Below are 23,016 nucleotides of genomic sequence, written 5' to 3'. Positions count from 1 at the left end.
AGAGCAGTAAACACCTTCTCGGTGGATTCATTTCCCAGCTCTGATAAGGCTGGTGTGGAAGACATAAAGCCTAGAGCCCAGAAGCCAGAAGTCAGAATTCACACTGCCCGGGTACAGAACCTGGGGTCCATTCTAGAGGCGGCAGGACCTTGGCCCCAACTCTCTCCAGTGTCCTGTGTCATTACCTTTGTGTTGTAGCTGGAATGTTTCTATGAGGGTCAAAGGCCAGCTTGACATGATGGGGACAAAGGGTGGAGAAGCAGGGGGGCTTTCCTTGTCCCCAAGGGAGACAATGGGAAACTTTTTTTCCTATTTGTCCTTAATAAACAGTTGCATACTGTCTAGCTGGAAGGTAAAGAGGTGCCCTGCCATGGGGTAGCAGCTGCTTTGTGTGAGACAAGGTCGCAGGTAGCCCAGGCTGGCTATCAAACTTGCTGTGTAGTTGAAAATGACCTTGAACTTCTGATCTTCCTGCCTTTACTTACCTTCCAGGTTGGAGATCACAGGCGTGTGCCACCACACCCAGTTTAGATTTGAAAATTATTAATAAAATGAAGCTCTGCAAGAGAGTCTGGTGGACTTCCTTCAAGAATAATGATAACAAAATTAGAAAAATAGTAATAAAGACCTTGTCTCCGGGATTGGGGATTTAGCTCAGTGGTAGAGTGCTTGCCTAGCAAGCACAAGGCCCTGGGTTCGGTCCTCAGCTGGGGGGGTGGGGGAGAGGGAAGACCAAGTCTCCATGGATTGAACATTTGCTCTATTCTAGACTTCATGCTAAAACAGTGGTTCTCAACCTATGGGTCTTGACCCCTCTGAGGGGGGGTCCCATATCAGATATCCTGCATATCACATATTTACATTACAATTCATAATAGTAGCAAAGTTACAATGATGAAGTAACAATGAAATAATTTTATGGTTGGAGGTCACCACAACATGAGGTACTGTATTAAAGGGTTGCAGTGTCAGGAAGGTTGAGAACCACCGTGCTAAAGGGTCTTCATATAGTCTCTCACAGGCCTCCTCTACTACGGCCCCAGAATTCAGACTAATCATCCTGCTTTTAAAGGGGGTTCAGGGAGCCTGTCTCCCTATTATAAACTCTAAAATTTACATTGATTTGTTGTGTATGTGTGTGTGAAAAGTTTAAGAAGCCCTAGCCTAGAGTGACTGACTGACTGACTGCCATCCTCTGTCCCTATGTCTATCAAATGGAAGCAAGAAAACCCAGGTTGCAGGGCTGTGTCCCACCAGAGCACCCAGCCCAGCCCAGCACAGCATAGCACAGCACAGCACAGCACAGCATAGCAGACAGATGGACACGAGAAGTACACAGCTAGGCTGCATCCTCGTGTTCCTCCAGGCTGCAGGCCCTCCTAAGCCGCCATCTGAACCCAGTGACAATGTCCAGTGGTGCCGTGAAAACCCACTTTCCAGCCCCAGTGCTGCAGACACCAACCAACCAAACTCCGGCCTGACTGCAACACCTGGGTGTTTCCCAAGCCTTTTCCAGTTAGACCTTCAGTCCCAGCGTGTGGGCTGGTCATGGTGACCTACTTGTCAAGAATGCATATGGCTGTCTGCTTCTGGTGTTGAGTCAGGACCCAGGAGCTCTGAGGTTATTCCTGTCTAACCTGACCCTGCCTTGCTTTGTGTTCCCTGCAGCTGGCAGAGGGGGGTAAGTTTGGTGCCTGCTTGCTCAGAGCTATGTTGGGGGTACTACTTGGACAAGTGTGTGTGTGTTTGTATGTGTGTGTGTGTGTGTGTGTGTGTGTGTGTGTGTGTGTGTGAATTTCATCTCATCTACCCGCTTGTCACTCACAGAAGATGTTGGTGTTTGCTCAGAGCACTCACCCCCATCAAATTTATTTTAAAAAGAATATGTATGTGCACATGCCACCAAAGGAGCATGACCCCTGCAGTTCAGCCCTCGATGCCACCAAAGGAACATGATGGTGTACTCCTGTAATTCTAGCACTTGAGAGGTGGAGGTGAGAGGATCATAAGTTCAAGGTCATCTTCCTTGATAACATAGCTAACCCGAGGCCGGTCCCAGGAGCCATCTACCCCCTTCTCTGCCCTTTGATTTCAGAGGTTCTGTTTCCAGGAATGCAGGGAAAGGAGCTAGACACGTGAGGGTTACAGGATGATCTGGGGAGCCTGCACGCACGACAGCTCTGATGCCTTTATTCATATTTTGAACTTAGGACCTTAGTACCAGAAGGTAAACCTGAGAAGGAGTATTTGGTCCCACCCCACTTCTGGCCCGCACCCAGAGGAATTTCAGGGCTGGCAGAGCCAGGCAGAAGTGGCTCCAGGCAGGAACAGCTCTCTTGGGGGTGGAGGGACCTGCTGTTCCCACGGCTGGGCTGGCCTAGGCTCACATGGCTGTCAATGCCTGGGCCTGACTCAGGGCCTAGCCATCCTGTGGGGCCAGTTCTGGGCTCACACACCCACAGCTGCCTGTTCATACTCTCCTTTTGGTTCAGCCCAGGCCCTGGGGCTCAGCTTCTCCTTCTCTGACCTGTGACTCCACCCACAAAGTCCCTGTCATTCTCTCACCTCCAGGAATGACAGGGGTCTGGTCAGTGGGGAGGGGCTTGAGACCTCTGATCAAAATATCCCCAGGGACTACTGTCTGGACCTTGCTCAGGGCCGCACGTGGCTGCAGTGCAGACAGGGAGCGTATCTCTGCACAGTTGTGTCATCTCAGCTGAGGGTCCTTCTCAGCCAAGCAGAGCCCAAATGAATGTCCGTGGACAAAGAAACCCTCAGCCTGGGAATTCCACTCTCTCCTGCCTTCTACTCATGTGGGAACACAAAAGAAACTGAAGAGGGGAAGTGATACTGCTGTAGGAGATGATATTCAGGGGAAAAGCATTCCTAGGCAAAGGAATAGCATGAGAGATTTAGAGCTGAGGACCATCATGAACTGGGGCCTTCCAAGTATTATTTAGATGCTGGATATGTGAGGTGTCTGATGCCTGTTCAAATCTGGAGCCAGAGAAACAGATATGGGCCAGTTCTTGTCTAGAATATTCATTCAATACTTCTGAGCACCTCTGTGCTTGGCTTGGGATAGCATACGCTGATCAGACAGTAGGGGCATACAAGTGTTTGGAAACTTATTTTTGCTTTGTTTTGACTGTCCTGTCTCAATAAACATCTGTAACATGAAGGAATAAGTGGGTGAAGGAAGCAAGGAAGAGATGTCACAGCCACTTTAGAGAAATAGGAAGGAGGAAAGAGAAGTCAGCCACACCAAAGCAGAGAACCCATGCCTTAGAAAGGAAGGCTATTGTGCTGTACAAATGTGGGGTCTGAGTTTGGATCCCAAAACCCCATGCCAAAAGTTGGGGACAGTCATGGTATGCCTGTAACCTCATCCTTGTGGGGTGCAGAGACAGGAGGATTATTGGAGCTTGCTGGCAGGCAGCCTAGCTCTAGCTTCTGTGGAATGAGACAGTGATAAGGCAGGACACCCAATATCTTCTTCTGGCCTCTTCACATGGGTGTATGCACCTGCACACATACGCATGCACATGCAAATATATCATACACATTTACACCACAAAATAAAGGTCTTCGTGGTTTTCAGGGCAAGACTTTGTAGTGACTTGCACAGCTGCCACTGTGCAGTAGAGATGCTGGCGTGCTTGCTACTGATGCAATCTGCTGTGAGGATTTCCACAGTCCACTGTGTTGAGCAAGCAGAGGTTGCAGAGGACAGTCTGGACAGGCCTCCCCCAGCTAGAAATGGCATTGTCATAGAGGGCCAGACAGATACAAGAAGGGTCAATTGTAACAGGGAAATGACCATGAAGTTGCCTAATACACCTGGAATGTGTCGTTAGGTAGGAACATTTGGACTTGCAAAAGACACCTCTGAGGACAAATCATGACGTTGGGCTTGCTCCAAATCCAAAGCTGAGACCACTGGAGCAGAGGAGGTACATGTCCCTACAACAGTGCAGTAGCCACTTCTGCAGCTGGTGCTGGGGAATGTCAGTTTGCTTGGTGGGATAGAGGAGGGCTGACACAGGCCAGATGTAGATTCGGGTCTTGGCAGGCTGGCCAAACCATCCAGGCTTCCAGACAGGTTAGTGCCTTAACAACTGAGATCTCAGCTTCCTCCATTTCCAGTTCCAAGCCCCACCTTGAAGAGACAAAGGTAAGCCCTAAACGTGGGCATCTCCCAGAACACAATCTCTTTGGTCAGGCATGATGCCCAGTGCCCCTAAGTAGAGTTAATAATGAAGCTTTGTCTAAGTGCTCCCTAGCAGCTCCCTTAACAAAGCTGGGGTTAGACTTAACCCTTTGTAACATTTTTCTTAGATATGGTCCTCCCAATTAAATAAGATTCAGGCTTTAAAACAAACAAACAAACAAATTGTCAACTCTGCAGAGCCAAAACTCATTGGCCCTTTGGCCAAACCTCAGGAAGAACTCATGTCCCGTAGCAGGCTTGGGATCCATGATGAGGCCTCTGACTTAGAGCAGACAGTGTCCTTTGCAGCCTAGAGGAAGTGTAGCGGAGGTGCTGGGTCTAGGATGCAGGGAAGGATCCTGTCAGCTGTAGAAAGTTCAAGGAGTCATCCTGAGAACTAACAGGCCTTCCGTGTGGAAAGTGGATCAAATGGCACTTTAATGGTATTCATATGGGCTATGGATGGGGCAATTAGTGCTGACCCATGCTTGACAGCTGGCTTAAAGTAAATTCTGTGATATAAGATATGACTGAATCGTGCATGTCAAAGGGGGGAATCTCATGGTATATGAAGTCTACCTCTTTCTAAAGGATGCTGAAGAGTCAGTTGCTGTGGCACTTTGCATGGGTTAGACCCAGACACAGCTAGTCCAGGAAGACATCGCTGTCATGAGGACTCTGAACTGCCTCCGGCAGGCTTGGTCACCCAGCAAGGACTATGAAGGACTGACTATGTGTCTACTAGATCCCCACTTGGGTTAAGAGACAAGGTGGTAGGTAGCTCTGAAAATAAGTTTCCTGTCCAATCGGGGTCCTCAGGGATCATGGGGAGGCTTTGCTTCTCTGTGAGTTTGTACCTGTTTACTGCTTCTGCCTTTGGCACATTGTTAACCAGCTCTTTGAGCCTGGCACATGCTCATGCCAAGGGAGAGTTAATAGTTAACCAGAAGGTGAGAGAGAGGAGAGAAGCCAGGCCAGTCGCTCATACGTGGCTCCTGGAATGGTATGCTTCCCCGCTACGCTACCCGGTGGGGAGTATGCCACACTCCCCACCCTTTTGAAGTGATCCTAGGTGGGGCTAAGACAAGAAGGTGAGGGCTCAGGTTAGGTTGTCCCCTAAGAGATCAGCTTGGTTTCCAAACGGCCTCTCAGAGCCACCCAGGTTCTAGCATAGGCCCCACCCCTTTGCAGGTGTCCAGACACCTGGGGCAAATGCTTTCCTCAGAGCCTCTTGGCTCCCCACCGTTGGCAGCTTCTGTTTGCAGGGCTTGGCTGTAGGGTGGATTGCAGTGAGCTGAGTAACCTGTTTAGTTCCTTCCCTGAGACGCCTTGCCAGGGAGCACGTGTGGCCATGGAGGGGTCCAAAACAGAAAATACTGCTGCCCCTAACCTTTTTCTCTGCGACACATGGGCAGACATACACACATACATGTGCATGTGCTGAACACATTGGGATCCATTTCTTCCTCCTTTTGGTCTACGGGAAGGAAATATGAAAGTGACTCTAGACTGACTAGATCACCCAGAAGGCAGACAGCAGGGTCCACAGCCACTTGCAGAACTGTTGGAAAAGCCTTTGCATGTTCTGAATTCTCCTACTTGGTCAACTCCATTCTCATGACAAGCAGGCTGGCTTCTTTAGAAGCCCAGCTTGGTCACTCATCAACATGGTTGTTGAGTCCCCACACCTGCCCTGAAGACACTTCACCCATGGAGGTTATAGGAGGTTAACTTGCTGTTAACCTACGGCCCATCCAGGGGTCTGCTGCCTCATGGCCATCCTGAGTGGGGAGTCAACGCCAAGATTAAGAGGTAATTTTACTTTTACATGTTGGAGAAATATGCTGTGTGAACAAAGGTTGGAGGCTAAAGACAGGTGCCCAAGAACTCATCACACTCTGGAACATACACTGTGTGTGCCCAGAGGGTTCACACGGTACCATGGTAACCTAGAGGTAACCATGGTAACAAAGAAGTTGTGTGCTAAGTGAGAGGATAGAGTGGGTAACGTCTCAACACCTTTGTGTTCACTCCCACTCTGTAACAACCGGAATCCAAATGGGTTAGGACAGTCCCCTGGAAAGGCAGCCATCTGCCACACCCTCTATCCTCACAGACGGTCTCTGTGAAAGTGCCCATGTGTGGGGAGATGGGGACAGCCATGTCATTTCAACTGTCCTTAATGCCGCTTCACAAAATCGCCAGTAGGACTTGTCACATGTCCTTGAAGAGCGGACATGGTGACCCTTTAAAATCTTCCTCCTCTTTCCTCTTCTCATCCTAGCAAATAACCAGTCTTGTAGCTGGAGGTCACACACACACCTGTAAATCCACCGGTAAGGAGGCTGAGGCAGGAGAATTTCTAGTTTGAGGCAAACTTAGATTCAGACCTAGGCAGTGTCTCAACCAATAAATGAATGAACAGATAAGCATCTCTCCTTATAAGTTTTTTTTTTATTAAAATACTGTCATACCCAGTGGAATGCAGCAGCAATCCTGGTACAGGGTGCCGTAACAAAACAGCCATGTTTACACTTTAAATATTCATGATAACTTAAACACACAGACACACGTCATGGTCTTTGGCAGAAAAAACGTTCACAGCAACAAAAAAATACTTTAAAAGAAATACCAAATATTAATCCAAAATATATTAAGTTGTTTTTTTTCTTTCACAATATTTTTTTGCCTTTTTTTCCCTCCTTTTTTTTTTAACTTTTATCTTTGTAAACAATGCACATGAACCAGATGTATTTTTCAGCTTTACACAAGGGTAGGGGAATTAAAAAAATATGCAGTTGCCCAGCAAATGCAAATGTTTAAAAAGAAAACTCAGAGAACCATGGGAATGAAACAACAAACAGAACTTGAAAACAGTGAAAGAAAAACAAACAAAACAACCAAAGATTCAAGGAGAAAACACAAAAAAGCTCTGAAATCCACCAATCGCTTTTTTGAGCTGAATGGGGGTTACTTTAAGACCAAAGTCAAAGTCACTGCTGCTGGCAGGCTGCCGTGTAGGGTCTTCACCCAATTCCAAGTAGTTGGCCCTGCTTTAGGGCTGGGGCACCAGAAACTTGAGGAGCCAGCCTCGTGGGTGCCGTTCTGTGATGGGGCACCACAGTGAGGACTTTTGTCTTTTAAGCTCACTGATCAGTTCTCAAGAGCATAGCTTCCTCTCCCACTCCCTGCCGGTGGGAACGAACACGTTGACGAGAACAGCTTCTCCAGTTTCTTCAAAGAGAACCTGGGGCTGGGCATGACAGATGTCCATATGTGGCGGCTCATTGCATCTGGCTCAGTCTACAACCAAACTGACAGGGTGTCCCAGGGACAGGAGCTGTGGAGCCGTTCAGAAAGGCTGGTGACAAGAGTCCCATGGGCATGGAACACAGGGGTTTAAAATGGAGGAAAGGCAATTAATATCAAATTCCATGGCCAAGAAGTGGAGGCGGAGGAACCCATCAGATGTTTCATGAACCAGGGCAGCAGGGGCAGGCAGCACAGCCTTGGAAGGAGAATCTGAACCAGCATGCTTAGTCTTCTGTTCCCAGGAAGGAGAATTATATACAAAACACACTGTTCTGCAGGCCTCTCAAATGGCCTCTAACCTACTCCAAGCGAGAGGCATGTTGGTGGCTCCCAAAAGACCCACACTCCCAAAAGTCCCCCCAAAGATTCAAGTCTTAGCGATCTGAAGAAGGCAGTGAGGAACCGAAGAGCAGATGGAGTTGGCTGAGGCCATGCTTGACCACAGAACACCATGGCTGGCTTGTTATCTCAGCAGACCACCGGACCAATGCCCAGCATCCTTGGGAATCAGAATCCACTCCCCTTTTCCTTCATGCCTGAATACAAAGGGGCAGGACGGAGGGGGCTCAGCTCCTTTCTGTGCCAGCAACAGACCCTGGGCAGCAGGGGGAATCTGGCTCTTTCTTCCTCACGGGCACGGGAGGAATATGGGCCAAGAAGCAGTCTTCTGGGGGTGCAGACTTTTCTAGGTCCCTTGTAGTGCTCCTCTCTGAGCTTCATGCACCACACCGTCAATGATTGGAGAAAGTAAGGCTCAGCACTTGAAGACCGCTGGAATGCCAGGGGAGGCCAGGAGTCGGGATCCCCAAGGCCCCACCTCTTCCCTTCAGATCAGGATTTCCACCATGTCTGACAGGTCCTGGACTCTGGTTGCAGCTACAGAGTCTGGAGAAAGACAGGAAAACAGCAGACCCATGGTGTGAGTATTATTGTTCTTTTCAGCTCCCAACACATTTTAAAGACAGGCTCTTTCTTCTGATTCCCTCCTCCTGGGCTGCTCCCGTCCTCAGGTTCCTCTTAACTTGGTCACCTAAGCACAACGCTGTGCTCCCTCCCCTCAGCTGGGCCTAGACTGCAGAGGAAGTATGCCTGTGTTTAGACTCTGAACTGGCTACAGTGACCCGTGGAGGGGTGCCCCCAGGGTTAGAAGCAGGCTATAGCATTCTTGTCATGCCTGTGGTTTTCTGGGAGCATGAGGCACACACAGGCAGCTATGCTAGGGTGAATGTGAAATCAGAGTAGGAAGAGAAAAGGCCTCTTCTCAAGTTTCTCTTTTCTGGGCTCTCCCGATCAATAGCTTCCCAATCCAAGATCACCATCAGGACCACCTGCTGAGCTCCATCATCATAGGTATGTGGACCAGCAGGAGGATATGTGAGAAAAACTTCAGAGGAGGTACAATGCCTTCTGGTGGGGTACTTTCTTTTGAATTAGAGGCCTGCCTCCCATTGATGGAGGGTTTCATGCCTCCAACAACCCTCATTCACACTGTGGGGCTTCCCACGGTGGATGAGTTTGGGGGAAATGTGTGTTCCGGCTCACAGCCCCCCACCTAACACACAGGCCAGGGGAAGCAGGGTGCTTACCCAGGGAGGGTGTCCTCTGGCTACTGCTGCACCCTAGGAGGCTCTCGGGTTCTGAGGCTGAGCAGGCAGAGGTGCTATCTGCAGGGCTATCAGTCTGGGTGCTCCCATCTCTGCTCCCGTGTTTGGTGTGGGTAGGGAGAGGAGCGGTGGCTGGGGGCTCCTCTGCTGGTACACGGTCTGTAGGAAAGAAAGGAGGTTGATGGATACAGCCTGATGCAGGAGACAAGGCCCCCCACCACCACCCATGGAGGACATCTTAAACTCGGTGGACTGAGCTGCTCTGAATTTGCAAGATGCCTAATAAAATGAAAGGCTCCCTTTTTGAAATGGGAATAAGTGGGGTCAAGTTAGGCATCTTTGCTTTGCACCCCTTCTTTGTAGCTGAAATCTAGGACTTCTTAGTATTGGCTTAGGAGCAGTACGTAAGAGACTTGCCTACATCTATCTGCAAGCAGCTGAAGGCCCATCCTCCACTTTATACTAGGAGGACCCCTGTGGGTTTCAGGGTCATAGGAGCCAAAGGTTAAGCCAGGTCTGGAGTCTGGTTTCAAAAGTTCCTATTCCCCTCCATCCCACTGCAAGCCTCTGCATACCTACTGTCAGCCGGGCAGGTGCATCAGCTTGCCGCTCACTGGATGAGAGCCCTTGCCAGCTCTGAATCCCCACTGCAGCCGCAAAGATGGATGGCACCGATTTGGCAGGTCGCAGGGTGCCCTGGGTAGCCTTGCCAGGGTCTTTCCTGGAGCGCTGCTGAAGGACCTTGATCACTGCATCCTTCTCTAGGATCTGGGCATGGAGCACCTTCAGCCTGTGGGAGAGGCCACATTGTCAGTCCCACGGACTCAGCCCCTTCCTTCTCCCCACCTCACAGAAGTCGGAGGGAAGCTCAGACATCCCTCCCTAAAGCAGGTAGGACCTCTTGCCCTTGTGAGGTGCACTGCATAATGTTATTAATGCTCTGCAATTGATGTTCTCTGAGCCCACCTCATTCCAAGAGTCAGGTCCTAGGGCTAGAAGCAGACACGAGGACCCATAGTAGCCAGACCTTGGATGGTACCCACCCATGTCCAGCCTGAGCACAGGAGGGATTCACTCAGGGAAACCACTGTTTATAATTTCTGGAATGCCAAACATACTGAGCTGCTGAGGGTGGGGCCCTTTGTCCCAGTCCAGGGACAAAGGATCGGGCAGAGACTGGCTACTACCATCCCACCCCTCCATCCCTCCAGATGTCCCTGCCGGATCCTATAGTACCTGCTCTCCATCTCTTGGTGTCTGTGGTTGCCTGCCAGCAGGCCCTCATTGAAACTGCTGCTGGGCGAGGGCTGGGGGGAGTGTCTGATGAGCGTGGAGTCGCGCTGCGCGGCGGCGGTGGCAGCGGCATCCATGGCAAATTGCCTCATGGCCCGCTCCTCCAGGTACTTTTGTTCCCACTTGGTCATGTCAGCCTCGAGAGCCAGGATCTGTTCTTCCTTCTCCCTCAGCTGTTCTGAGAGTCGAAGGGCACTGAGCTCAGTGGACCCGCCATTGATGCCACCACTACCAGTGAGGGTGCCTGCCTGTCTCTGTAGAGCAAAGCATAGTCAAGGGTTAAGGCTGGGGTGTGTGGGGCTTTGGTCCTCATGCTTTCAGGAAGACCTTAACACATGCACACCTTGTTCAGTCATTTGCTGCGCACCTCCGCATCCTCCCCCTGCCTACTTCCACCCAGAGACTCGGGGGATAACAAAGGTCCTCACGTTCCCTCCCAGTTTGTGGTAGCCAGGGACGTAAGGGCACATGTGACTAGAAAACCAATTGTCTGAAGTGGGAGTGGGAATATGAGTGATAATCATGTTGCGATAATGAAGTTTTGGTCCCCCCACTTCTAAGACAGGGTAAGGTTGGGTGTGGAGACAGAACTCTATCCAGTTTGTAAACAACGAGAAAGGTTTATGTCCAAATACATAGCAAGCTCAGACTCAAGGCTCAGACATGACTTCCTATCTTGGGAAGATAGGGTGAGAGTGGCCCGGTCTTCTGCATGAACATTATTAATGACTGCTGTGTGGTCCTGAGATTCCAGTTTCTGCTACTGCCAAGGTTAAGACTCATCAAGTCCTCCAAACCTGAACACAGACCACATGGCAGAGCCTTTTCGATACAAGATGACTGAGAGGGACCAAAGAGCCCGGGGGGGGGGGGGGGGGGGGGGGGGAGAAAATGGAGCAATCATCTTTCCCAGGGGACAGAGACTAGAGCTCAGGGATTCCTTGGATTCTGCCCAGCTCTGCCCGCTGCACAGGTCTCACCTGCTGTGCGCGAAGGGCTTTGAGTTCCTGCTCCAGGCGCGTGCGCAGACGCAGCTCCAGCTGCTCCCGTTTCTCACAGGCAGCCTGCAACTGTCCCAGAGCCTGCTGCAGCCGCTCCACCTTCTCCACGTAGGCCTGCTTCTTGCGCAGCTCCTCTTCAGCCCGGGCAGCACGGCTTTGTGCATTGCCCAGCGCCTGCTCCAGCAGTTCAGCACGTCGCCGCTGGTCCTCTATGGCACCACGGAGCAGTGCCATCTCCCGCTCCAGCTTCTCCTGTTCCTGCTGCTGCTCATAGCCTGTGGCGGAGGAATTGAGGAGTGATCAGTGATGGTGGCCACACTCGTCCACTATTGGGCTCTGTACCGACAACAGCCGCTCACCCTCTAGACACTCCTGGGAGTTGTCTATTATTACATTTCAGCGAGACGCAGGTTAAGCGTAAATGGCAGGGCCTGACTGTGACCCTTGCTGTAACAACTAAGATAAATGGCCTCTCAGCCGGGACACTGCTCAAATTGAGCCAGGCATGGCCATCACCAAAACATAGTCACAGTTTTCCTTAAGCTTCACGATGACTAGAGACTGGTCAGGCAGGAACGGAGCCAACCTTTTATAGATTAGGGTACTATAACAACAAGGTCATTGTTCAAGCAGGAAGAAGCAGGCAGGCACTTTTCATATCTTATCCAACTCAATCTCCCAGGTAGGATTTGTGGCTCTTGATTTATAGGGGGAGAAACACAGGAACCAAATGGCTGACTGAGAGGCTCCAGCTCTCTGGCTGTGCATGTAGTTCTTGTCCCTAAGTGTCTGCTCTGGAGTGCAGCCTGCAGACTGGAGCCTCTCCTGCTCAGTATTCCTGTCTTTACATGGTCTGGGGACCTACATGCAGGCAGGTGGGTTCATAATAGAATTCAAACCTCGCAGCACAATGACAAGGATGCTGGTCCAAAGACTGCATCCAAGATTCCAGCTATCCCTGACCACTTAGCTAATTGCTTAGAGGAGCTCTGCTCAGAGAACCTCTCCATCTCACTGGGCCAAGGCCAGAACACAAGACTTCTCTAAGTGATGTTCGAGGCCTACGACCCACCTCAAAGCACTTGCCCTTTGGGAATCTCTTTGCTTCCTAGGACAGCGTGGCAGGGGCAATCCGGGCCACCTCCAGTGCACTTCTGAAGGCTGCGCCCAGCCTGGCGGGCCCCATTCTTTGGTACAGAAGGAAAAGGTGGGGCTATTCAATGACGCTTTAATGCAACTGTTCATATGCTGCCTACTCAACAACCGGTGAATGGGGTGGAGGGTGGAAACCGGGTTTGGACGGAGAAACAGTATCTCTCCCATGTGGGTCCAGAGCCCTACACCTAATGACTGAATAATGCCCAGACATCAGCCCTAGCGCGATTAGGAGGTAATGCCCTATATACTGCCCTATCTCACAGCCCAAGGTGACACCTGTCCCAAGTGGGCAGGGCCAGTCGTCAGCCCTCAGAGCCAGCTCTTGAAGGCCTGAAACAAGACAATGCAGGCAGAGCTGGAGGCTGCTCTGATTTGTGTGTGTGTGTGTGTGTGTGTGTGTGTGTGTGTGTGTGTGTGTGTGTGTTAGGGGTTTTGTACCCGCCACAAAAAAGGTCACCTTCAGCCCTTTAGAATGAGGATTACATGGGGGGGGGGGGGGGGAGCTGCTGAGGTTTTTCTTAGCTCCTGGGGCTGTGGATCCAGTTTTTTTGTTTCCGGAAGCCTTACTGTACAACCTTAAGATACCGTGGTAGCGGGTGGAAGGTTAAGTCTGCTTAGCAGGCTCCCCACATTCAGGTCCCAGCCACCCTTTGTGTCTCCCAAAGCCAGGCTGGGCGCCGCCGGGGCCGAAGGGCGCCACTGTCAGGCGCATATGGGAGGGGAACGGAGGGGGACCGGCCGGGAGCGGAACAGCCCAGCGGCTCTGGAATGCCAGGCATCCAGGTCACCCGCGGCTGCGAGATTAATGGCTCCAGCAAGAAGCCAAGAACAGCCTGGCGCTAGCTCGCTCCCCGGGGAGCGGAAACGCCTCCCGGCTGCTTCTGCCCCCCTCCCCCTCTGCAGGCTTCCAGAAACCCTCCCTAAGACTTCCTTTCTTTGCCGGAGCCTGGGCCCCAAAGCGCACTTTCCCACTAGCGCACCCACCCACCCCCAGTCTCCCTTCCCCTAGTACTCGGTCCTCCGCAGACTCCCAAGGGCTGCCCCTAGGCGACACCTCCTTCCTCCTCACCTCCGCTCCAGAGACCTTTAGCCACTCTCACCTCATTTTGAAAGGTAGTAGTGGATAGCCCAAGTCTTGCCCAATCTGAGCCCATTTCCTGCCAAAGGCTGATTTAGCAAGCACTCGAGGGCTCTAAGCCCTGGAAGCAAGAAGCGGGCATTGCCAGAATGTGGTCTTCCCCTCTCCTGAGGCCCCTTAACAAAGCGCTCTCATAGATTTCCTTTCTAAAAGCCCGTCTTACCTACAAGCCTGCCTGGTACCTCCTTCACTACAGCCCTGCTTCTGCGTTCCCACAGATCTTCCCAGACCACCAGGGGCTGCCTACTCACCAATCTCCAGGATCATGAACACTGCCCCTCCCCCCGCCAACCTGTGGGAGCCTGCTCCAGCCTTAAAGCTTCTCTCACCTCCCTGCCATTTTCTGGGCGAGTTCCCACCCTCTCTACCCAACACTGGCCCAGTGCTTAGCTCAAATCCACCAATGAAGACGGAATGAATGGATTAGCCTATAAAGCCTCCAGGATGCCTGGGCCTCCCTGTTTACAGAGAAGCCTGAGTGCTTCCTATAGACTGTAGCTGTCGACTAAGCCCATTTGTGGCTCTCCCAGGACCCTCCACCAGTTCTACCCTGCTTCCCAGCTTCACGTACCCTCAGCCTTTCTGTTGCCTGGCATTCCTAGGAAACTCCGGAAGATCCCCCATTGTCTCCTATTTAACGACTGCCAGGGCTGTCCTGGCCTCCCTGCAGGAGGGACCAATGTGACACTGAGGGTCAGTACCGTGTGGCCCAGCCAGTCATTGCTCCCTAGTCCCTATTCATCTTTGGAAACCGCTCTTTCCCACAGCAGCCATTCAGTAAATTTGGTCCTGGAGTGCTCCTCTGCAAGGAAGCGGGGTTACATCTCAAGGGGAACGGAATGGGGTCACAGTGGTCTCATTGCCTGTAGGCCCGGCAAGGTTTCTTAACAGGTCCCCAACTCACTCTGAGCAAGCAGCTTGGCTACCATGTCCTGACTGCCCGCCTGGGCTTCCTGTGTCTTGCTTGCCAGGTGACGGTTTGCAGATTCCAGTCTCTCTGTTTTAAATAAAGAGGAGAGATGTTTTAGTATCAAGGAATGTTGCCAGCCTGGGGATTTACCCTGGGGTTCTAACTGTGAGCCAGCATCCTCCAAACTGGGGATGGGTTTTTACAGGGAAGTCCCAGCTCAGATCAGAGCCCAATGATGGGGAGTCATGGGGGCCTCTGCAGCACAGAACAGAGAATCTGAATCACCCCCCGCCAGCCCTCAGATGTCTTCCCAGCTCCCCAACCCACGAGCCTAGTTCTCACCTCTAAGATCGCGGTTGAAGTCCTGCAACCGCCTCATCTCACTGTCCATCTTGTTCCTCATAGTCTTCTCCAGGGCCTCACGCTTGGAGGAGGTCCTCATCAGGCTCTCATGGGCCTCAGAGAGCCGCTGAATTTCATTTTCCAGCTGTCAAAGACAGACAATGAAATGAATGACAGGAAGGGTCCCGGGGAGTGAATGAGGCCAGTGGCCTAGTGAGATAATCAGAGGGCTGCAGGTAGGGCAGACTGCTGGGACAGACAGCTGTTCCTAAGGAAGGACTGGATGTCACCTAGACCCAGGACTAGATGCTCTTCAAGGGGGCTACCTCCAGCCTGCCCCACGTCCAGTGTTTCTAAGAAGCATTTCATTTCCGCCTAGCATTGCCTGATAATCGGAGCGCCAAGAACCGGGGATGAGCATATTCTAGGTGGCTGAACCTTAGCACACAACTGGCCAGGCTTCACCAAGGAAGGGGGGCGCCAGACCCCCCAGCCTGAGCTGCCTCTGACCGGAGCATGTGGCTGCCCCTCCCCCTTGGAAGCCACAGGTCTTACACGTGCTCCTAGCTGGCTGGCTAGGCCAACACGTTGCTTTTTTTCTTTTCCCTGAGAGGAGGGGCTTTCTCGTTGGCCAGGGCTGGCCTGGAACAGACTGGCTGTTGTGTGGGTGCACAAAGGACTCTCTGTGGGAGGTGTCCACAGGAGGGGTTGTGCAGGGCGAGGGTGCGAGTGTGCAGAGAGCTGGTGAATGAGTTCTTTCTAACCACCAGTGGCCAGCAACTGCTCATGCACCAGGGCGAACCGCTCGGCTGTTCCTCAGCTGTCTGGAGTGAGCTAGGAGTGGTGTGTGTGTGTGTGTGTGTGTGTGTGTGTGTGTGTGTGGAACGTAAGACAGAAATTGGTGCAAGAGGCAGCCTGATAGGCTCTCCTGTTCCTCTGTCTCCCCCATCCACCCTAAGAGTCTCTTCTACCTTCTCTATGCGGCTGGCCTTCTCGGAAGTGCTCTCCAGCTCTCTCTGCAACCTCTCGTTGTCTCTCTGTAGCCGGGCGTTCTCTCTCAGCACGGTCTCCATCTGGGCCAGGTGGGCACTGCCCGAGGTGGCCTGCGCGCTTGCTGGTCCCTCCACTGCCGGTGGGCTGAAGGCGCCCGGGGGACCATGGCTTAGAGCGGCCGGATGAAGGGGTGGGGCGTGCTCCTGGGGCTGCTGCAGGTACTGGTACTGCTGCTGCTGGAGGAACACTGGCGGGACCTGGGCCTGGAGGATCCTGGAAAAGGAGAGGCAAAGCTCGGAGACCGACTCACACCCACACACTCCTGGCTATCACTAGTGCCAGTGGCTGAGCCTCACCAGGGTTAGGCAGCCACCAGTGGGGAGGGCCTACGTCACATGGTATCTGCCTGAGACTCAAAAGGGTCAGAGAGCAAGACTGGTGTGGGGTGGCATGTGGGGTGGCATAGTACCCAGCTGCTTGTTCTGTTCACAGCTGCCCCACGGTGGCTAAGGCCTTAGGGATCAGCCCAAGCAACCCTGGGCATCCTAGGCATGTACAGCTTAAATAAAGTATCTTTTAAAAAAAGGAATCCTTAACCTTCCAATGGGACAGAAGGTTCTTTTGGGATGGAACCCACACAGCTTTCCAGGCCCAGTGGCTGGATTCTGGTCGCGTCAGCTAAAGCAGCTCACTTGAGTTCTCCTCCTCGTTTCAGGGTCCTGCTACCCCCAGCCAGGAAATTCTTTTCCAAGAACCCAGCTAAGATTAGAGCAGGGAAGCAGATGCTGAGCCTGAGCTCGGCCTGACAAAATAGGGACAGATTTCAGCCCCAACAAATGAGTGCCTTGGCCGCCCAGCATCATGCCACCTTCATCTGTTAAATCCCAAGGGTCTCTGGCCACAAAAGCAAGGCCAGACAGAGTGGCCGGCAGACAACAGGCACTCACAACAGTTTAGCCCCTGTTTCTGCCAGTGGGCACTTCAGAACAAGGGGCCACCTCTGGATTAGCTCATCAGCAGAGCTCAGGCCAGTGTTCTGCGGGCCCCTGGCCTAGGTGTAACACATCCTAAGGCTCTATGTCAAGAGAAGGACAAAGAATGAGGTATGGGGGGGTCAGAGAGCCTTTCTGGGGCCTCAGTGTACTAAGAATTTTCTGAATCCTAGAAGTTGCCTCAGAGTTGGATTTCACTTCCGGGTCTATCACACCCCCCCTTCTCCCATCCCCAGGCTTCCAGCTCTTTATTTCTCATCTGGTCAGCTGAGGAAAAGCCTGCATGTGCTTTTCCCCACTATTACCTCCAGGGAGAGCAGGTTAGAGGGGCTGTCTCAACTCTCTCTTGTTGCTAAGTGTGGTGGTCACTCGCAGGGTGGCCTCAGAAAATTGTCATTCTCTACCCTCTCCTGCGCTGCCGCACTGCCCCCCCCCCCCCAGGCCAGGCAGACACAACTGGCATTCTTGGAGAATGATTTAGCTCCAAATAAGAATGGTGCCTCCTCGCCTTCCACACTTGCTTTCCCTGTTCCTGGGTCTGCCGTTTCTCCGTTTCCTACTCCCCCCCTCCCCATCTTTTTGTTCTCTGCAAACAGCCTGCTTCCTTGCCTGCAATATTATCTTTTCCTGGCAGGGTTCAATAGGGCTGGTCCAAGAGAAGAAATTCTTCCTGAACTGCCCTGAGAAGGGAGATAAGGTGGGTGTCTGGGGGTGTGGAGGCCGAGTGAACCCACTCCTCCGGGCCAGGGCCACCACGCTTTTCCAGAGTAAAGGGAAACCATTGGTGAGGGGTCAAGGGACTAAATGAAGAGACAGCAGGTCTGAAGTGAGCCAGACTTTGACCTTGAACCCAGAGGCTCTGCAGATTCTTGGGTCCCCCTGGTAGGGCTTCCTGGAAACCCACTTGACCCCACCCTCAAGGGGGATGCAGCCATGGTGCCTGTTTCCAAGGAAAAGGTGAAGGGTGTGGTGGTGCACGCCTTTAATCCCAGCACTCGGGAGGCAGAGCCAGGCGGATCTCTGTGAGTTCGAGGCCAGCCTGGGCTACCAAGTGAATTCCAGGACAGCCAGGGCTGCACAGAGAAACCCTGTCTCAAAAACCCAATTAAAGAAAAAAGAAAAAAAAGGAAGGGTCAGTTCAGATGACCAGGGCAGCCCCTGGTTTCTAGGAACCTTCACTCCTTCAATGATCTGGCTTCCTGCCTGCACTCGCCGGGCTCCCAGCTTCCACCCTGGCTCTAGTGACCCATTCTCTCGGGCTGGCATTGTGATGTGCCTCTCTTTTAAAAGTCCATCATATCCCACCCCCAACACATACACACACCAAGACTTCCCTTCACACTCAGTCAAGCTAAGTCGCTGTCCTGATCCAACAGCATCCTGAGACTCCACCAAAAAAAAAAAACAAAAAACCCACAAAAAGGCTCACCTAGGCCCAGAATCCTAATGACAAGTACAAGGGAAAACGTAATAAGTAATTAACTGGTAGACAAGGCAGCTGTGACAGAGGTGGCCACCTAGTTCTTTCAGCCTCACTAGCAACACCTCCCAATGACAACACAACAAAAAAGTCCATTTTTCCCTTTAAAAAAAACCTTCAGGAAGTCCCACCTTTGGCCTACTTAACTTGAGAGCAGTTTGGCAGGGATTCCCATTGTCCTTTGTTAGTTCTTTCTAAAAAATCTCACCTTTAAACCCCATTCACATCCCCTGGGAGACCTCCTTACTTGAATGCTATAGACAATGCGATCTATATTTTGAGTTCAAGCAATGATGTCAGTTTCTTTTTGTTTTAGACAGTCTTGCTATGTAGCCCAGGCGGTCAACTTGGGCTCCTCCTACCTCACCTAAGTGTGCTACCATGACTGGCAGCTAATTTCCTAAGTAAAGTCAGACAGGTAAGTCCCCCTATCTTCCAGCCCTCGGCTCCTCCCTTCTCAAGACAGGAGAGTAGATCAAGAGCAGACAGCCCCAGGAGATGGTATGGGTGCAGTGGGGTTGGGATCATGCCACCTGGGATCCAAGGTATATGACCTTGGGGTTCTCCTGGGACACCGGACTAGAAGAAATCCAGGGTGGGGTAGTCACCTGACTTCCGCGTGCTGGAAGTGTGGGCTGCTTCGAGGACGGTATCTTGGGTCAGTGACGGCCGCAGTCTCATGAGCCAGTACAGCGTGTGGGTACTGAGGTGGGGGCCCACGGGGCTCTGGGACCTCAGCTGGGGGTCCTCGGGGTTGGAGACCCTGCTGGCTCCGGGCCAGCTGAGGGAAGCTGTGTGAAGAGCTCATGTGGCTGGGGACCCGAGCACCATTTCTTTCCAGGGACAACTGCAGAAGTCGTTCACTCAAGGAGCGTACATGGCCATGCCTCAGCTCCCGCAGAGCCTCATCCTGGCGTCGGCTGCCTCCTGATGCTCCTCTAGGATCTCGGTCCCCAACATGGGGCCGGGGTCCTGCCTGCTGCGCTGCGTAGTACTGGGAGTGAGCTTTGGCCTCCTCATAGGTGGGCAGCTCTTCTCCCTTGCTGGGCTGTGGGCACAGCCGGTAGAGCCTGTTCTCTGCCAGGTGGCTCTCTCCACCTTGATGCTCCTGGCCCTGGGGCTCCTGCCTGGTGGCCTGCTGTAGCACCTGACTATCCTCAGGAGGTCCAATCTCCAGGGAGGCCTGGGGGCTCCCTGTGCCCCCAGCTCCAGCCCCACCCCGCAGGGCCTGCTGCTGGATGGCCAGCAGCGTGCGAGTCTCGGTCAGGTTGCCGTAGCGCAGCTGCTCCTGGATGAGGCGGTGCAGGACTGTCCCTGAGGAGTCTTCCAGTGTCCTCATGCTTCTCTGGCTTGCACACAGCTGCCTAGACAATGGCCAGCAGGCACCTGGTCCTAGAGCACCTAAGAGACAGAAATAATAGCAATCAATGGAAGCACATAGGAGGAGGTAGGGGAGGTGGGTGGTTTTACCTGGGCCCAGATCCAAGTGCTAATGTGGCTATCTATTATTAAGTTTAGTTACTGAGTCTTTGACCCTCAGTTTGTCCACTAAAAACAATACAGTGTGCCTCTTGGAGAGGCTGAGTGCCTGGTATGTTATAAATCCCTGGCAAATGTTTATCATTGACATTTATGGAGACTTAACTAATCCCATAGAAATGCAACAAAAAACCATAAGGTTATCTAATAGGGACCATGGTCCCCTGCAGTCAGCAGCTACACCAAAACAGTCTCACCAGTGACTCTAGGACAAATTTCCATCAAATTCAACCACTTAGCAGTCTAGACCCCAGCTCACTGGCAGATGGTAAAGAATGAATGTAGCCCTGTAGAGAGAAGCTCTAAGCAAATGACTCCCATGACCCTTCAGAACGAAGATGCTTGAGCCACAGGTAGCTAGCTGCTCACCACCCTCCACCCGCTTTCTCTTCCTGGAAGCAGACAGTCCTTGGAAGACAGACCCTGGGCTCAGCTTCTTCAAAGGCTCCCTCTAAAATAAATCTGAGTCTCCTTGTCACAGATGACCTCAGCAGTCATTCTGCACGGTGAGCAGGCAGGAGAAGCTACAGCGTCAATTGGCAAATGCTGCTAAAGAAAGGTAACAACAGGACAATGGTTTTGTGAGGAGGCAGAGTGTGCTTGCGAGCCAGCGAAACATCCTTGATTTTATGATCACTTGCCTCTCCTGGGACACACATCTGCTACGGTCCCTCTGCATCTCTGCTGACATTAGAAACAACCACCTGAACCAACTGATGGGGTAATGACGTTGAGAGGGAAGACGAAGGGAAGGGTGGGGAAATGTGGCTCCTTTCTGTGCCACGGTGTGCCCCGCCTCAGCTTGGGAATGGTATGTTGGCAGAGCTGAGGGAAGGAAATGAGTCCTGAGGACACCTATGCGCTCATTCTTCCTAGCACCCAATCCTCTCCCCCACTGCATTCTACAATGTGTAAGTCTTTAGGAGTCTGCTCGCACGCAGCTTCTTCTTCCTGGCATTTCCTAAGTTAATCACTGTCTGGGCTGACTCCCGCTAAGGAGGATCCGGGAGCGGCTACTAGGAATGCAGAGCCTTCGCGATAGATTCCAGGCGCGCCAACATGAGCCATGCTCCCGGAACATTTCCGAGGCCTTTCATCGCACACGGGTCCCAATCTAATCCCCTAGATACACAACCTTTCAAGTATCTATAGTTGAGCCATTACTAAAAACCAGCTTCCTTACCCGGGCGTTGCACCTGGGCTGCTCTGGCGCTCTGCACTCTGCAAACCACCTTCCTAAGCAAACACGCGTTTCTGGCCTTGGCCTGGGCTCCCTCTAGCAAAAAGAACCAAAGCTAAGCCAGCCAGGCCAGGGCTCCCGCTCGACTCGAGGCGGACCACTAGCCCCGATGCCTGCCGGAGTGCCCCGGGAAAGAGTAACCCGCAACCGCGAGAGGTCTTTTAGCATCGCGGGTCCGCCTCTCTCCCCAGACCTCTTTGTTTTCCAAATACTCCAGCGCTGACGTCACCGGGCTGGACAGCAAGCTGCATTCTTTCTAAGTGAGAGCCAGTTCGTGGCTCCAGAGAGGATTTTCCAAGGAAGACAAAGAGGAATTCTTGAGCTAGCTGAGGGTAAAAGCCACCTGTATCCCCAATCTAGACAAAGCAGCTACCTGGATCTTGCATTTGGCAAGATATGCCTACAGCCGTTTTCCACTTGCCCAGTCGCGAGACTCACACCCCCAAACACCGATCCTCTGTCCCTCCTCCAGCCCTAGTGGGTCGGAGTCGTGTAGTCTCCCCCTCAAAAAAGCGCACACCACGGGGCTCCCAGGGCTAGATAGACGCCCAAGATCGATCCTCGAAAGGGTGCACTGTCTCCCCTTCCCGCTCCCTTAGAGGCTCGTCCATTCCAGCTCCAATGGCCAGAAAAGGCCGGGCTGATCGCGGTGTCGGGGTGCCGCTGGGGAGCGTCCCCGCCGGCCTCGCGTGCTGCCCAGAGAGCCCGGCACCTTTCTTACCGCTGCGGCCCGCGGCTGCCGGCGCGCGCAGACCGGGTTCGGCTTAGGTACGTTCGGCAACAGAGGTGCGCACTCGCCAGTGTCGCCGACGTTCTGGCTGCTAGCGCCCCAGTGCGCAGCCCCTGGGTCAGCCCGCGCTGGAGGCGGCTGCTATGCCAGGAATGTGAGAGTTTCAGGTTCCCCCTCGGGATCAAAGCGAACCACAAATAACCTCTCAGCGCGCCGCCCTCCTCCGCCCTCCGCCTCCTCCCGCTCCCCGTCCGGGCCCCCGCCTTCCTCCCGGGAGGCGGCGCTGCGGCTGGCCGCTGGGCTGGCCTCAGTCTTGTCCCCTCGCCACCCTGGGCTCTGGCGGCTGTGCTGCGTTCCCTGCCCCCTGCCTTACTGTCCTAGCTGTTGAGGGGGGTCATAACCACCTCGGCCCAAGATCGCCCCACCACTGTCCGCGCCCGGTTCTCACCCGTCATCCCTACGTGCACCGAAGGACGACTTTCCGGGATATGCCTCGCACGCCCCGCTAGTGGCTGCGGGAGGGGTCGTTGGCGTTTTGGAGATGGCGGGAGGGCTGGGAAGCAGTCCACATCCGCCCAGCTTTGACCGTGCTGCAGGCGAACAGATGCTTCGGCTTGCAGCTGCCCCGCCTCTTTCCTAACCCTACTATTTCAGCCCCCAGCGGCAAACTTTGCATTGCACTTTTATTGTTTACAAACACCTTCGACAGCTCTTTTAGATCCTGCCTCTACAGGAAGTGTGAATCTGGGTTGAAAATCTGGTGGATTTGACCCACTACCCAAACGAATCACCCTCCAACTAACTCCACTCAGCTTTAAGCCGAGCACGCGGCACTTCATCACTCGCGTTTTCCTCCGACGAAGTTCTTTGACCGTCTTTGTAGTAAGTAGGAAACCAAGGCTCAGAGAGTTTAAGCAGTTTACCTAGGGTCACACAGAGAGTAACTGATGAAGCCAAGTCTCTTTTCGTGGTCACCAGAATCCGGGCTCCCTAACTGAACAGGGCAGACCCATAGAGTCTCTGCTTCCACCCACCTGTCCCCAGTTCCATGATCGTTTCCACTTCTCCTACACC

General features: G+C 52.8%; 1 protein-coding gene across 3 annotated transcripts; it reads right to left on the bottom strand.

Moving 5' to 3' along the window:
- Positions 1-6,644: 6,644 nt before the first annotated feature.
- On the bottom strand, positions 6,645-22,798 carry Amotl2 (angiomotin like 2). 3 transcript variants are annotated; one of them, XM_015997385.3, is made up of 10 exons: positions 22,391-22,798; positions 19,042-19,834; positions 15,940-16,234; positions 14,969-15,113; positions 14,621-14,713; positions 11,400-11,695; positions 10,363-10,673; positions 9,702-9,916; positions 9,109-9,285; positions 6,645-8,407 (listed from the first exon to the last, which is right to left on the bottom strand). In XM_015997385.3, exons 1-10 carry the CDS (start codon positions 22,395-22,397, stop codon positions 8,349-8,351), a joined length of 2,391 nt encoding a protein of 796 aa, XP_015852871.1. In that variant the 5' UTR covers positions 22,398-22,798; the 3' UTR covers positions 6,645-8,348. The 3 variants fall into 3 exon arrangements, with proteins under 3 accessions (XP_015852871.1, XP_006978723.1, XP_015852872.1); XM_006978661.4 differs by lacking the exon at positions 22,391-22,798 and adding an exon at positions 21,934-22,178; XM_015997386.3 differs by lacking the exon at positions 22,391-22,798 and adding an exon at positions 21,156-21,337.
- Positions 22,799-23,016: the final 218 nt, after the last annotated feature.

The sequence above is a fragment of the Peromyscus maniculatus genome, chromosome 7 (genome assembly GCF_049852395.1).
Source record: "Peromyscus maniculatus bairdii isolate BWxNUB_F1_BW_parent chromosome 7, HU_Pman_BW_mat_3.1, whole genome shotgun sequence".
Lineage (NCBI taxonomy): Eukaryota > Metazoa > Chordata > Mammalia > Rodentia > Cricetidae > Peromyscus > Peromyscus maniculatus.
The sequence above is the reverse complement of the archived record's forward strand: the minus strand, read 5'-3'. Positions and strand labels throughout refer to the sequence as shown.